Here is a 13724-nt window from a genome sequence, read left to right on the forward strand (position 1 = left end):
GCCTGCCCGTCCTGGCCTGGCTGGTCCTGCTGTGGCCAAGCTGCCTGGAAAGTACCTCACAGCACTTTTGCTTTTTTCCTGGAGGCAAAAAGTAATTTCTTCCTCTGAAGGCCATGGCTGGAGCCGTCCTCTGCTAATGAATGCACACCATCAGTGAGCAGTAATGGAAAATCGGGGATGACGTGGCAGGCAGTGGCTCGCTTTCAAGGCACCAAAAAAGCCCTTTTAAATTTAAATTTAGCAAAGAATTAAAAGCACATATAGGCAGACTCTATTAGAAAGTGAAATATTTGATCTTGGCTATTAATCTGTTATAAGCATACTTTCATTTCCTTGCCATATGTATCCAGTGATAGACTTGCATAAGTTAAATCACATTAAAATGTACTTTATGTTTCTAGTCAAATCTCTTTTATTATTATGCAAGTCCTAGTTAGGAAGAAAAAAAAAACAATTACAGAAGCAGACTAAGAAGAGTAAATTATTTTAACCCATTTATACGAGTAAAATACTGCTCCTGCTTGAAGGCTGTACCTTGTGCAATAGTAGATGTCTTGGGAAGAGGTTGCTCCATTGCAGCCATGCTACCAGCTCTGGAATAACTTACAGGCTTTGGAGAGCTGCAGGGCCTGCTTTGGTGGAGGTGTTAATTCAGAGTAAAAGGGACCATTGGCAGCCTGAAACCAGCCTGGAAGATCACAATGGATGTTTCAGGGTGAGAAGGAAAAAGTGGTTTACATCTTATAACTTACTTTGCCTAATTAAGCACAACTGTCTGTTTTAAACCTTAAAATACAGGCACCCAAATCCATGTCATATTCCTGCCGCTTTTCAAACGTCTTTTCATTTCCATTCAAGCAGCCTGACAGAGACCCAGCAGGGGCCACAGCATCTGCTGTCATGCTGCTGGAGCAGACAGCTTCACTTCCAGATTCACAAATGCTGTGGATCCCCACGGTTCCATGGGATGGGGCAGCCATGGTTCACAGCGAATGTGCACATTGACATCATACTTTAGCTGAAGTGAAAAGTCCAATCTGACCTTTCCCAGAAGAGGGTGCAGATTGAGGCTTAAATCTGCAAAATGCAGCATACTTTTGGATTGTATTAATACTCTTAATAAATTAACCTGAAACTCTTTGCCCATGAAATTAGGAACCTGGCGTGGCTCTGCTTTGATTGAGAGCTGCCCAGAACAAACCAGTATTTGGCAATTTACTTCAGGCCACGTGGTGTCTGAGCCTGGTCCCCCCGGAGTCCCCCAGCTCCAGGTTCAGCCTTTCCTCCCGTGGTTGGGATTTGCAGTTGGTGCCTCGGCTGTGCAGGCAGGGCTCCCAGCCCAGGGCAAACAGGTGAGGGGGAAACCCTGGCTGAAGTGCTAATTTGGCACCAGATTAGCCAAGATCGTCTTTCGTAGAAGAATGAAACATTGCCATCCGTGTCTGGTTTAAACTACAGTAGAACCTCACGCATTTTTAATCATTTTTTAATCATTATTAGACAGCAAAGATTTACAGCTGTTTGCATTTGTGAAGTCTAAGATTACAAATAGCTTCTGATTTTTTAGAAAATAGGCTACAGATTCTTTAGTAATGGATGAAGGAATGGCAAATATCTGCATACTGAAACGAAATCCCCATTGTCAAGGTAATTAAATACCTCATTCCTGTTCCCCTTGGTTTACTGTGCAACTATTGGCAGATTGCTCTGCACTAGGTTTTGTGTCATTGCTGTGAATTAACCACGTTCTAGGCTCTATAAATATTAATTACAATCCCCTCATCTTAGGCATGGCAGATGCAAAGATGTGATGATGCTGTCTCCAGCAGATGGAGAGGCACAGCCTCTCCTGCCAGCGTGAGGCTGTCGGCAGCTCAGACCATCAGGTCCAGGGTGCATCAGGATTTCTGTGTGTTGCCTCAGAGAGCAGATTCTTGCTGAAGTCTACGCAGCGAACAAAACACTTGAACACCTGGTGGCTTGATGTTTTGTGGGGTTTTTTCCTTTTTTCTTTAAAGTGACACATTTGGACATAATTAAAACAAAGGTTGTGTATTTTTTTTTTAATATGCCATGACTGTTAGCAGCTGGATGAGGAATAAGCCAGCACAAAAGCAGCATACTTCTTATGCCAGCTATAAATAAAACCAGCCTTCAAGAGCACGCTTTTTTCTTTTTTCCCTTCCTTTCTCCCCTCCACAAAAAAATCTTTTCTTTGTGCCAAGACTAAAATATTAGCGCTGTGTTCCCTCCTCTGTTTAAACAGACCTCATTGCATCTAAGTGCCAAAAAAGTGGAATTCCTGAACAGCAGGTGAAAAGAAAACACAAGATCAAAAGCAGTTCTGGCTGCCAAGAGAACCTGCAGCACGGCTTAGGGGGTGCATGAAAAGTCACACAGACTCCTGGTGGTGTCAAAGACTTTTGGAAGGTCGTCAAGGAGTTTTTTTCAAGCATCCCACATCAAAAAGCTGTGCTAGGAGACAAACCTGCAACACATTATGAGGATGGTGCTAAAGATACCAGTCACTCACTTTTAGGAGAATTTAACTTTTTCCCCATAACACCCACAGAAGCAGCTCTAAGATATCTGTGCTCTGTGTGGAGACCATGGGTATGAAAATAAATTTCAGTGCTCGTACTGGGTGAACATTAGGCAGTGGCTGGTTTGGGTCCATAACCCACCAGGGTACTATGAAGAAATGTGTCTTTCTGAGCTCATCCTTGCACTTAAGGCAAAGGACACATATTTTGCTGCTCTTGGAACCAGCCAGCCTTTACATTAATTCATATTTCTGCATCCAGCTGGATATTTCTAAGCCCGTGACAGAGTCCTTTCTCTTTGGATGATGTGCCCTTTGGAGATCCATGGAAGAAACTGCTCCAACACTTTTCACAGCTGATGGCCTTGAGCGATGAGACTTCAGTCAAGCTCCTTGTTAATCCCTTCTGACCCTCTGCCTACCATTCCTTGACATCACTAGGAAAGGCAGGGACACTGGCTAAAAAACAGACATCTGGGTTTGAAAACAAGGAAAACTTGGCTGAAAAAGCTCAGATGTGTCTCTGGATGCCACAGTGCAGGCAGTGCTGGGAGCCCTGTGAAGTTCAACCACCTTCCAACCCTGCACTGGAGGCAGCACCCCAGGTCAGGCTGCAGCTCTGCCTGCCTGTGAGCCATCCTCTGACCAACGGACCTGATTTCCAAAAGGCATCCATGGATGCTTCCCCTGTAATTGCTATGGCTGGGAAATGGAGCCTGAGAAATGACTGAGTGGACAGCAGCCCTGGAATCACAGGTTGGAAGTGCTTGGGCCCATGTGTCCTCCTAAAAATTACCAAGCAGCAAAGTTCTTTCAAATAAGACACACACTGGTGGAGTTGAAAATAACACAAGGTGTACATGTGCTCCTGAAGACAGCCTTTTTAAAATTTTTTTTATTTTAAAACTCTGCATCTGAAAACACAGTATGACAGAAAGCATTTATATACACTGCAGTGTTTTTGGTATAATACAGTATTTCATACATCCATTTCTTTTTCTGCAAAAAAATGTGCTTTGTCGGACAAACAACCAAACTCCCATTGACAAAGAATACAGCTAAGGCACATTGTTTCTGCTAAATGAAAGACAAAAGGGTGCAAAAACGGGTAGTGCAATAATTGCTGAAAATCACATTCTACTACAAGAAAAGCATTCTGACTTTGAACTTTGATTACTGGTCAATTTAAGACATTTCAATATCTCATAAAATACTCCTTTAAATAAATAGCAAAATATCTACATCTTTCAGTGTGTTCCATTTGAATTTCCAATTTTTTTTTAAACTTTCCTGTATATACATGGTTTTCTTTTTTCTTATTCAATAGATTACAAAATATTTCTGTACAATTTTATGCATATTATGATCTATAACAAAATAGTTATTTCTTAAAACTATATTACCACCAGTCTTTGAAAATGACAGAATAGAAATAACTTATTATGGACTATGTTAGGGAATAGAAAAATCCAATCAACCCAAAACAGAACCAAAAGGACAAAGTCAGAAAAATAATTTCATTACATTGAATTAATTGTTTTTGTTCCACAAATCTTGTTTTCCATGTAAACCCTTTGCAGTTGCCTTTGGGTTGTATCTGCATCTGAATACCAAAACAGGATAGGATTTGGGATTCCTAAAAGCCCTGCAGCCTGCCGGGAATATTGGTGCTACTGAAAGACGACAGTTCTCATGGAGAAAAGTATTAAAGAAACCCAACATACACCAACCTTAGGAGAAGTCATTGGTTTCTGCTGACTTTGACAACCTTTGGATGAAGCTCCAAAAGCCAGATTTTTGGAACTGCATTTATGACTCAGATGATACAACCAGACTCCACTATGATCTAAGTGTACTGTCAGATTCCCAACCACCACTCCAAATCTGGCCCATGTGGTGACATTCTTCAGGTTTTAAGACCATACCATTAAGAGGATATTTCTTCTCCCAGCTACCAGAACAAATCTGAGAGGAATGTTACTACATTGTGTTAAAATGAGTGAAATTACTGCACAATTTGTCTTGTGCATCTGAGAGCAGTCTGTCCTGTTGTAGTCTGAAGATAAATTAAAAGTTATTAAGTTTGTTCTTCGGAGGTAATTAAACCACCCTTCCTTATCTACAGTGAGTTGCAAAAGACAGAGCTCATAATTTCCTAAGGTATATATGAACGTCTGAGCCTTCCTTTTGCCCAAAGGGAAGGTCGTTTTCTTCCTTTAAAGACTGCATTTGTAAGCAATTTCTATTGTATTTGTGAAGTGTAAGCTGACAGCAACACAACTGAGCTGTAATAGAAATCTCAAGGTGCCTTTTATTCATTCCACAACAAACAGAGAAAGTGAGCAAGACACAGACAACACCGAAGTTCCTAACACAGTTTAAGGCCACATTTAGAAAGGATGAAAGTAAGGCTTTCTTTAAGGGGCAACACACTGGATGCCACAATGGGAACAGACACCGAGCGATCCAAAGCCGATAGGATTCACCCACGGAAAAGCTGAAACAACATCCTAGTTTTGGCCAGCAGGTCTGTGCCTTTTTTTTGGATCTAAGCAGGAAAATAAAATGAAATGCCATAGACATCCTCCTCCGGAATATTCCCAGCAAACTGAAGGTGCTCCCCTAGCAAGAGTGCTGTCTTCTCAGTCGAGGGTGTTAATTACAACAGAACCAAAGACAAGCTGAGTCATTACAATATACAAATGCAGCGCAATGAACCGCGCCTAGAATTGTCACTCTGTTATCAGAGGCACCTGTACAGTATCTTGCTGTTTATTTGGCAAGGTTACAAGTAATACTTCTAGGTTTTAACAAAGTAGAAAGAGAATTTTGCATAGATTGTACATTCAGTTCAAGGAGATTTCTGGTACCTTTTTTTGTTGTTCTCAGGTAAACGTGTTTGCAGACACAGTGAGGTAGCAGCTGTGATAGCACCCATGAGCAAAAGAAGGTAACCAAGGCAGAAGCAAAGAGCAGAGTGATGAACACACCACTGTCAGTAGAAAGGAACAGAATCAACATGGTACCTGCAGTGTCACATTGTGAGGATTAACTGGTGCCAACACCACTTAACTGAGACACCCTAATGCTGCCACCGTGGTCCTGGGTAACATGGGCTGTAAGATTTTGTTGCCTCAATTTTAAATGCTCTCAGCCTGATTCTTCTTTCCCTTACTATGATGGTGGTGGTGAAGGTTTTGAAGGCCAATCTCCCCTTCAGTACACCTTCGAAGGGAATTAAAAATCAGAGTGTTTGCTCGCTCTTGAAGAGTCTGCAGGGAAATAGGTGTTGCCCTACAAATTCTTCCTTGCTGCCCTTAACCCTAATTCACATTTTTTTTGGCTCCTCTGTGCCTGCAGCTGCCCTCAGCAGGGCTTTGCAGCAGGTATTCCTGCTTTCAGGAACTCCTGCTGGCCCCTGGAAGGGCAGTGCACTGTCCCCTCCAACGCTGCATTGCTCCCTACCTAGTGTCACCCCCGGAGCTGTCTTGGCAGAAGTCTGAGGGTTTGGTTTGGAAAGGCTTTTTTACATGATGTTTTCAATTGCCATTTAATATGGGCTTCAGGTAATGTTCTAAAAATCCTTAAGACTCTATTGGAGGTCTTGAATGGTAGAAATAAACACATGTGGATCATTATCTTTTCACCAGGATGAAGCAAAGGCCAGTGGGAAATGCCACCAGCCACTTCCTACCAGGTCAGTCTTACTCTGTTCCTGAAATAACCGTCTCCTATTACATATATCAGATACCCATGCCTGAAAATCAGGTAAAGGTAACTGCTGGCCTTCCTGTGTGCGAGTACTGAACGGACTGAAGGCTGCTCTGAAAAGCCAGCTTTTCTGGTCTGCAGTAAGGGTTTTCTAAGAAGCCGAAGGGATTTGGCTCACACAAGTATAAAACTTCCTGTTCAGTGGAAAGTCGTGGAGTTGGCCAAGATTTCACGTGGCCAACTCCTGAAGCTTTGGGATCTGGGAAGACAGCAAGGAGGGCGTGATAGCCAGCGGCAAGCTGGCAGTTCTCTGACAGCTGGGATGAAAGAGAATGAGAGAAATCAACAGAAAGCTGGTCCTCATTGCCTGGTCACAAGAAAGATCTGGATCTTGTTTTCTTTTTATCTGGAAAGTCAAAGCTGAGATCTCAGGGTATCAGTGGTTCTCAGCCTTGCTGTGCAGAAGGAGCCCAGTTTGTTCAAAGTTTTGTTGCAGCACAATTGTGTCAAACTTTTGCTAAGTTTCAGCATCTTCTTTACCCTTCATCTCTCCCTTTGGTCACGTTTAGACTATCCCAGCTCTGATTCACTGACTTCACAACTCTGCTCACTGTAATCGTAGCTAAGAGTGATGAAGGCTTCATTAGCATTGCAATTAGTGCTACAGGAGATGGAGAGAAAGTGAATGCCCATTAGTTGGTCCTTCTGAAGGTGCTGCAGCTGTTAATACGCTGTTAAACAACTGTACAGGCATTGTGCACTGAAGCCAATACCCAGGAAAGTCAATTTGTAATACACGAATGCACATTCCTGTATCTCTAGGCTTAGCAATAACGAAGGCTTAACAACAGAGATACAGAGGGACTTTCTTGTATAACACTTGCTATCATGAAGGAATTGTTAGAATTCTCTGCTTGCCAAGAGCACAAAAAAATGAAGACATAATTTCAATTCTAAAAAAAACCCCCCTTGAATATCAGGAAATGAAAATGCAAATATTACTACTCAATGTCCAAATGTCATCAAAGAAAGAATTGGACAAATCTGAAAATAAACTGTCATTTGAGCTGTTTCGTTTAGCCTCAGGGTTTAACATTACCATATAAACAGGTTTGCATAATGCTAAGACTGACTTTGGACATAATTCATTAAATCACATATGTAGATGTTCTGCATTTTGCCACATTCCCTTTCTGTGTAATACAGATTGATCACAGGAGTGTTACATGGCTGTCGTGCAGAATGGGCAGGGAATTTAAACAAGGAAAGCATTACACACAGAGGACAAACGTGTGCCTATGGAAATACAACCCTCTCCAATTGAAAGGAATTTTGATCAAACCTGGCTTTCAGCTGGAATCCCATTCAGCCAGGACTGGCCAGTGTGATTGGAAAATAACACCTGCACATTCAGATGAAGATGGATAACTTGCCTTTTTTTATACAAACTGTGGGTCCCTGCTCTGAATTCTCCTTTTCACCAAATGTAAGATCTGTGAAGTTATTCTCTTCTGACATTTGACAATGTTCATCATGGGTTCCCAGTGCTGCCGTTTCAAGCCAGAAAAACCACTGAGCAGGACATTGGTCTCAGCAGTGCTGCCGCTGATCCCTGATGCAGAGTCTGGCTTTACATGGTTTTCATTCACAACTACAGGACTTTGTAACTTATGGATCCATGTCTGCACATTAATAGCTAGAGTAGAGGTGGTTATTTAGGTCCAGAATTTTACACTGCCCCAGAAGATTTGCCAAAAATGGCAGCTTATCCTTTCATGAGTTCAGAGACAGCAATTTAACCCTAGCATACTGTCACACCTATTATGTATGCTGGACTTGACTCTGAAGCCCTCACTCAGCATTAGCACTCTGTGGAAGTTTTGCCTGAGAAAGGACTGCAGGGTCAGCCCCTTCAGCTCTGCATGCCATGTTTTAACAGCAGCACTGGATTGCCAGCTTGCTACAAAACTTCACTGTGTAGATGCTTTTTTCCTTTCAGAAAATAAACTAATATAAATTTTGCTTTGAGATATTTTAAACCTAGCATATAATGCAAATGGATATATCAGCAACCATTTATTTTCTTTCCCTTTTCTTTGTACTAAAACAAAATAATTTGCACCTTATATTTTAAACGATAAAAATGGCAGATTTATTTTTCCTAACCACAGAAGACGTTGTCATCTTCTGCTTGGTCTAGTTAGTAATGAAAACTTACCAACAAAGCACTTGAAAACGTTCCTGCTTAAGAATAAAAATAAGTATCAAATTTAAAAACTGAAGTTATCTGCGTGCATGCGCGTGGGTGCACCCCTACACATATCCTTATGTGCAAGACAGACTGAAGATTTTGTGACTACCCCAGTAGCCTTATTGAGAACAAGCACTGCCTGGGCTTGTTAATGGATTTTATTGTGTGCCCTAAATATGAACGTTCTTCATTTAACCTGCAGGGCTTGGACCGTGCAGTTGCCATCGCATCAGTGTGACTAAAGCCCTGGATTTCACAGTGAGGATTGGAGGTCCCCAGAAAATATGAACTTCACAAAGGAATGTTAGATTAAAAACAAGCACTGTTAAAAACCTCTACTGAATAGGAAATAACACTGTGATTCTATTACATAAACCTGTTGGCAACCCTGGTTTCAAACACGCTTGCCTCTAGAGCTGGTTGAAAAGCTAGAGCATTATCTTGACTGAAATATTTCAATCAGTTCTCATTGCTACAAACTTCCCTAAAACTACGGCTCATGATGTCAAAATCAAGACAAAAAAAGAAAGGGAGGTGTGAGGGGAGGAAGGCCTTTTCTTAATAAAGGCAGCTTCAGTTAGTAAAATAACATAATCTTCAAGCTGCAAAGGCAGCACCTACTAATTAGTCATTGACTAAAACATAAATAATAAATACCTAAATTGTTCCTTCTATGCATCCATTCTTGTGCCAGATAAACATTTCAATGCTCTGCCTTAATGCCAGCACAGCTGACACCACAATTTCAAGTCCAAAGCAAACTGCAAGTAGCTTTAAACCAATATGACAGAGAGATTCTACAAGTCACTGGGATCTGTGTGTTACAGTCATACTGCAATTGTTGTTTAAAAGGGAATTCAACCTTCCTGTGAGATTTGATTGTGGAATGATTTAAGGGTCTGTTTCCCTCCTGATGTGCACACTTAACTCTCAGCAGAAAGTTAGCCATGCACACAGAAAGGTGAGCAGACACTTTACTCTGTTAGAGCAACAGGACTTCTTTCCTAATTACCCAATAGCTTCTAATGGCCTTTTTGGGCTCTGTTGCTAATAAGAGATTATTACCACAGCAACAACAACAAAGTGCATGTTTTTGCTAAGGTAAAATGCATTAGTTGGAGATGAATTTGCATACAAACCCTGTATTTGAAAAAGTTCTTGGAACGTAAATTAATTTTTTCCTACTATAGAAAATGCAGGATAAAATGATGCAAAACATGCCTATTTAAAACAGGATGCAGCTTGCTAGGAATTTTGAAGACAGGCAAGGGTAGACTGACAGAATAAAGTAAAAGCACAGAGAAACATGACATTGCTCTCCTTTCTGTTCAGCTCCTGGCTTTGGGCAGGGACCCACGTCCTGCACAGCCTTCCAGATGCCCTGCACAAGCCTAGAAGGATCCTTCTTCACAAAGAGATGGAGATCTGAGACCAAGGGAGGGAATTAGTGTTTAAGACTTACTAGCCACTACTCAAATTAGGGAAGAAACCTGTTGTTGCAGATTTAGGTCCCAATTTGATCATTTCACTGGTTCCGTGCAACTCCATCGCCTGAGAAAAAACTCAGCTCAGTTCATGAGCAAAATCAGCAAAGGATGTGTGCAGACACATCACAACCCACCCCAACCTACACATGCACACCTGCAGTCTGTGCACTGGCAGTCTGTGAAAATGCTCAGGTACTGGTGGGCTCAGAAAATACCTGCAGATTTAAAAAGGCTGAAACTCAAAATACTTCTTTTTTCTTTAATAAATACTCTTACTACGCTGACCCTGAACCCAACTGCATGAGACATAAAAGACTAATATAGCAAAACACTGATTTCATTTAGAGTTGTTAGTGAAATTAGTCTAAAAAATCTCTGAAAGTTTCTGCTTTTGCTTGTTTTTTCTAACTAGGGTAACAGATATCAGCTGAGTCCAGAATTACTTTGTGTTATTACAAAGCAGAGGGGTGGTGTACCGTAATTATTTCACGTTCTGTGAGGTCATGTGGCCATACAGGCTCCAGCCTGCAGTAACCGACCTCTGGGAATTTTGCTGTGATTTATTCATGGTAGCAAAATAATGAAAGCCTATGAAATAGCAGAGGTACAGACAAATTTATTTTTAAAAAACACTTTTAGCAGCTGCTCCTTCACTGCCATCTCCATGGCTTGGCACTACTGTTTCCAAACCCACAAGACAGTGGGTGCAGCAGCACGTGGTACGGCCGGGTCCCCAAGGGACAGCACAGGCTGTGGGACACGTGAAGCTGCTCCCAACAGAGCTGATGGAGAGGGCAGTGCCAAAGGCCTTGTCTGAAATTCTTTTTTTTTTTTTAATTTTTTTTTTAAAGTGAATTATATATTGCAATAGGTAACAAAAAAAAATGTAACATTCCCTTAGGTTTCTGAAATCTGGTGCGAGATCCACACAGAAGCAAGGTTAAATTCCCTTTTAAAACCCTATGCCGGAGCAGGGCGCACCGGATGCTACCTCAGGCGGCCGTCGGGTTTGACGGGGCCCAGCTCAGATTTGGGGTCCGGGCTCAGGGAGCTCCAGGCTGTCTGGGCACAGCCCTGCATGACCGGGCAGGCGGTGGGGCCGACGCTGCAGATGTCCACAGCTGACCAGACGCTGCCCACCAGAGAGTCCACCCAGGCCTCCAGCCGGGCGCCCACGAGCCCCGCGTTCCTCTTGGCCTGGTCCACGCGGGCGGCGCTGATGGGGATGTTCAGGACGGGGTTCAAGCCCTGGAAGCTCTGCTCCATGTACGCGTTCTTTGGAGGCCCGCTGTGATACTTCATGGCTTCCTCTGGAAATGCAGAAATAAACCCAAAAGTTAGCACATAAAAAACCCAACATTAAGGATTTAAGGGTACAGCAAACAAAAAGACCGAGGTTAGTGGTGCACTGTGGCTCATCTCCCCAGCACTGAGGACATGCTGTGTCCCAGGGATGACTGGCTGTGCTCAGCACTGTAAGTGCTGCTCACCCTGAAAGCACTGCCTTAGCAGGGGGAAGCTCTGAGCCTGAAAGCAGCATCGCCCTTTTCATCAACATGTACAACCAGCATCCTCAGAGCTGTAGAACACCCACCATGGCTGCACTTCGAAATGAGGAAACAGTTCAAGGATGCTTGGTGTGAAAGGCTGCCAACCCCTGTCAGGCCTTCAAGTGCTATCATTGAATTGTCTAGGAGGAAGAGCCAAGATCTCAGACTGTTTTGTGTTTTTTTTCTCCCCTAAACAGATGAACCTTGATCAGTTGTGGAAAAGTCACAGCATTTCTTAGCTCTATCTGCCATTCCTGGCAACACCATGGCCTTGGACAGACCAGAACCATAATGAAATCCGTGTAGCCCCAGTATCATACCTGGAAGAGCTCCAATCTCCCTGGGAAAGAATTCTCTCATGACAATTATATTTCAAGCACCTGGGCTGAACAGTAGATCACAACCATTCCCTAATGATACTTTTCTTTGCATTGTGGTTGCTGTCCTTACAGTAAGCCTTCTGTCTCAGCAAAATGCAGTACAATACCCCAAATCTGCAATATTGCAGTAAAAAAAAATGTCAGGCTGTGACAATGCTCTCAAAGACCTGAACTGGACACTGTGGGTCAGGCTGCCTGTGTCTAAAGTTGTCTGACTTCTGAAGGTCTGTGAGTGCACCGAGGTGCTGATCATAAAATCAGAATGAGATCCTCCAAAAATGTTCACCAAGTTTCTCTTGGGAGCAAATTTCCAAGCATTTCTTTCTGTTCTCAGCTGCCTTCCCCAGCATCCTCGCTCTGGCAGCACAGAGGATATGTTTAGCTCTGCCAACAGACACACTGTCTAGAACAGAAAATGGGCCCATTCAGGGCGCTCCAGGCGAGGAAAGCCACCGTGCACAGCGAGCGTCAGAGGCCAGGAATTACATATTCACGGCTACAATTCCTTCCACATGTCCTTGCTGCTTGCACTGCAGCCTGACACTGAGTCCTTTCTTCCACGCAGAGGACAGTATCTCAGGTGCTGGCAATAAATCTGTATATTTATTCAGAGGGAAAAAGGGACGTTTAATTGGAGCTTTGCTGTTACATTTGCAAAGTCTTTAATGTCAAATACCGTGCAATTCCATTACTGCAAATCCCCAATTAAACTTGTTCAGCACATCCACATCGCCATTATACATCACTTAACTGTTCCTGTGTCCATCTAACCTCCTCTTTTTATTTTAAAAGGCAGATATCCACAATAACCTCTAGTCAAAATGAATTAATTCCACACACATGTGTCAGGAGCATGTTCTGCCAGGGCACTGCAGTTTAAGAAACAGAACAAGTATACATGATTAAATTTCCTTCTTTGGAAGCAATTAAATATGGAAGACTGTTTGTCAACATATTAATTAAATAGGAACATTCTGAGGAAAAATCCCCAAATAAATAAGAGTTGGCATTACTAGCAGGATCATCTGATTGAAACAGGCAATTCATCGAGCTCATTGAATCAAAGCCTGTTGTGCATGTGTTTAGTGCATGGAACAAGAGAGATCTTTATTCAGACATGAAACAGGATGAAATGGAACTTGCTCTTCTGTCTGGCTCAGCCTTGCACTTGTCCCAGGCCTCAGGACTTGGTGGATTATCAGCACTGGAAGGAAAAAAACTAAAGAAACCCTAGGACCCAGTGCTTGGCAGTGCAGCACACATTGTGTTTAGGGCTTCCACTGCCCACAGTGAAATGTGCTCTGATGAACCCCGACCTGGTACTGGTAGGGGATTGTCTGGCCCCACAGCAGAATGTCACCCCAGGTTAGGTGTCAGCACGTCCTAGAAAGGAAAAGCTGGGTAACAGCAACCTGAGTGCAGAGTTACATACAGTCATCAACAGGAAATGATGAGGATTCGACCCAGAACCCTCTGTTCTGTTCCTCTGTGCATTAAAGGAAAAACAACAGGGACAGAACCATGACTCTGTAACTTACTGGGCTGGTACAGGAGAGGGACAGTGTGGCTCCCAAGCCCTGAAATGCTGTAAAAAGGAAGCTGGAGCCACTGGGTGTGCTGTTAATGCACTGACACTTCAGTCAAGTGTCACGAGCAAGAGCTCGGGAAAAAATAATGAAGAACATAAGGCTTGCCTCTATGAGAGGTGCATTTAGACATTTAAATCTGTATGGTTAGAGCAAACAATTCAAAATTAGCTGAACTTCAGACATTAAGCCAGACTTTTTTGCCAGCAAGCACATC

General features: G+C 42.8%; 1 protein-coding gene across 2 annotated transcripts in view; it reads right to left on the reverse strand.

The window, feature by feature from the left end:
- Positions 1-10839: 10839 nt before the first annotated feature.
- Positions 10840-13724, reverse strand: part of XYLT1 (xylosyltransferase 1) — a 175106-nt gene continuing 172221 nt past the window's right edge. For both annotated transcript variants that reach the window (XM_027684261.1, XM_027684262.1), the window contains exon 11: positions 10840-11301. In XM_027684261.1, the coding sequence (XP_027540062.1) occupies positions 10979-11301 (323 nt within the window). In that variant the 3' untranslated portion in view covers positions 10840-10978. The remainder of the gene's footprint in view (positions 11302-13724) is intronic.

Source organism: Neopelma chrysocephalum, unplaced genomic scaffold (genome assembly GCF_003984885.1).
Source record: "Neopelma chrysocephalum unplaced genomic scaffold, ASM398488v2 Primary Assembly neopelma1_65c, whole genome shotgun sequence".
In the NCBI taxonomy this organism is placed as follows: Eukaryota; Metazoa; Chordata; class Aves; order Passeriformes; family Pipridae; genus Neopelma; species Neopelma chrysocephalum.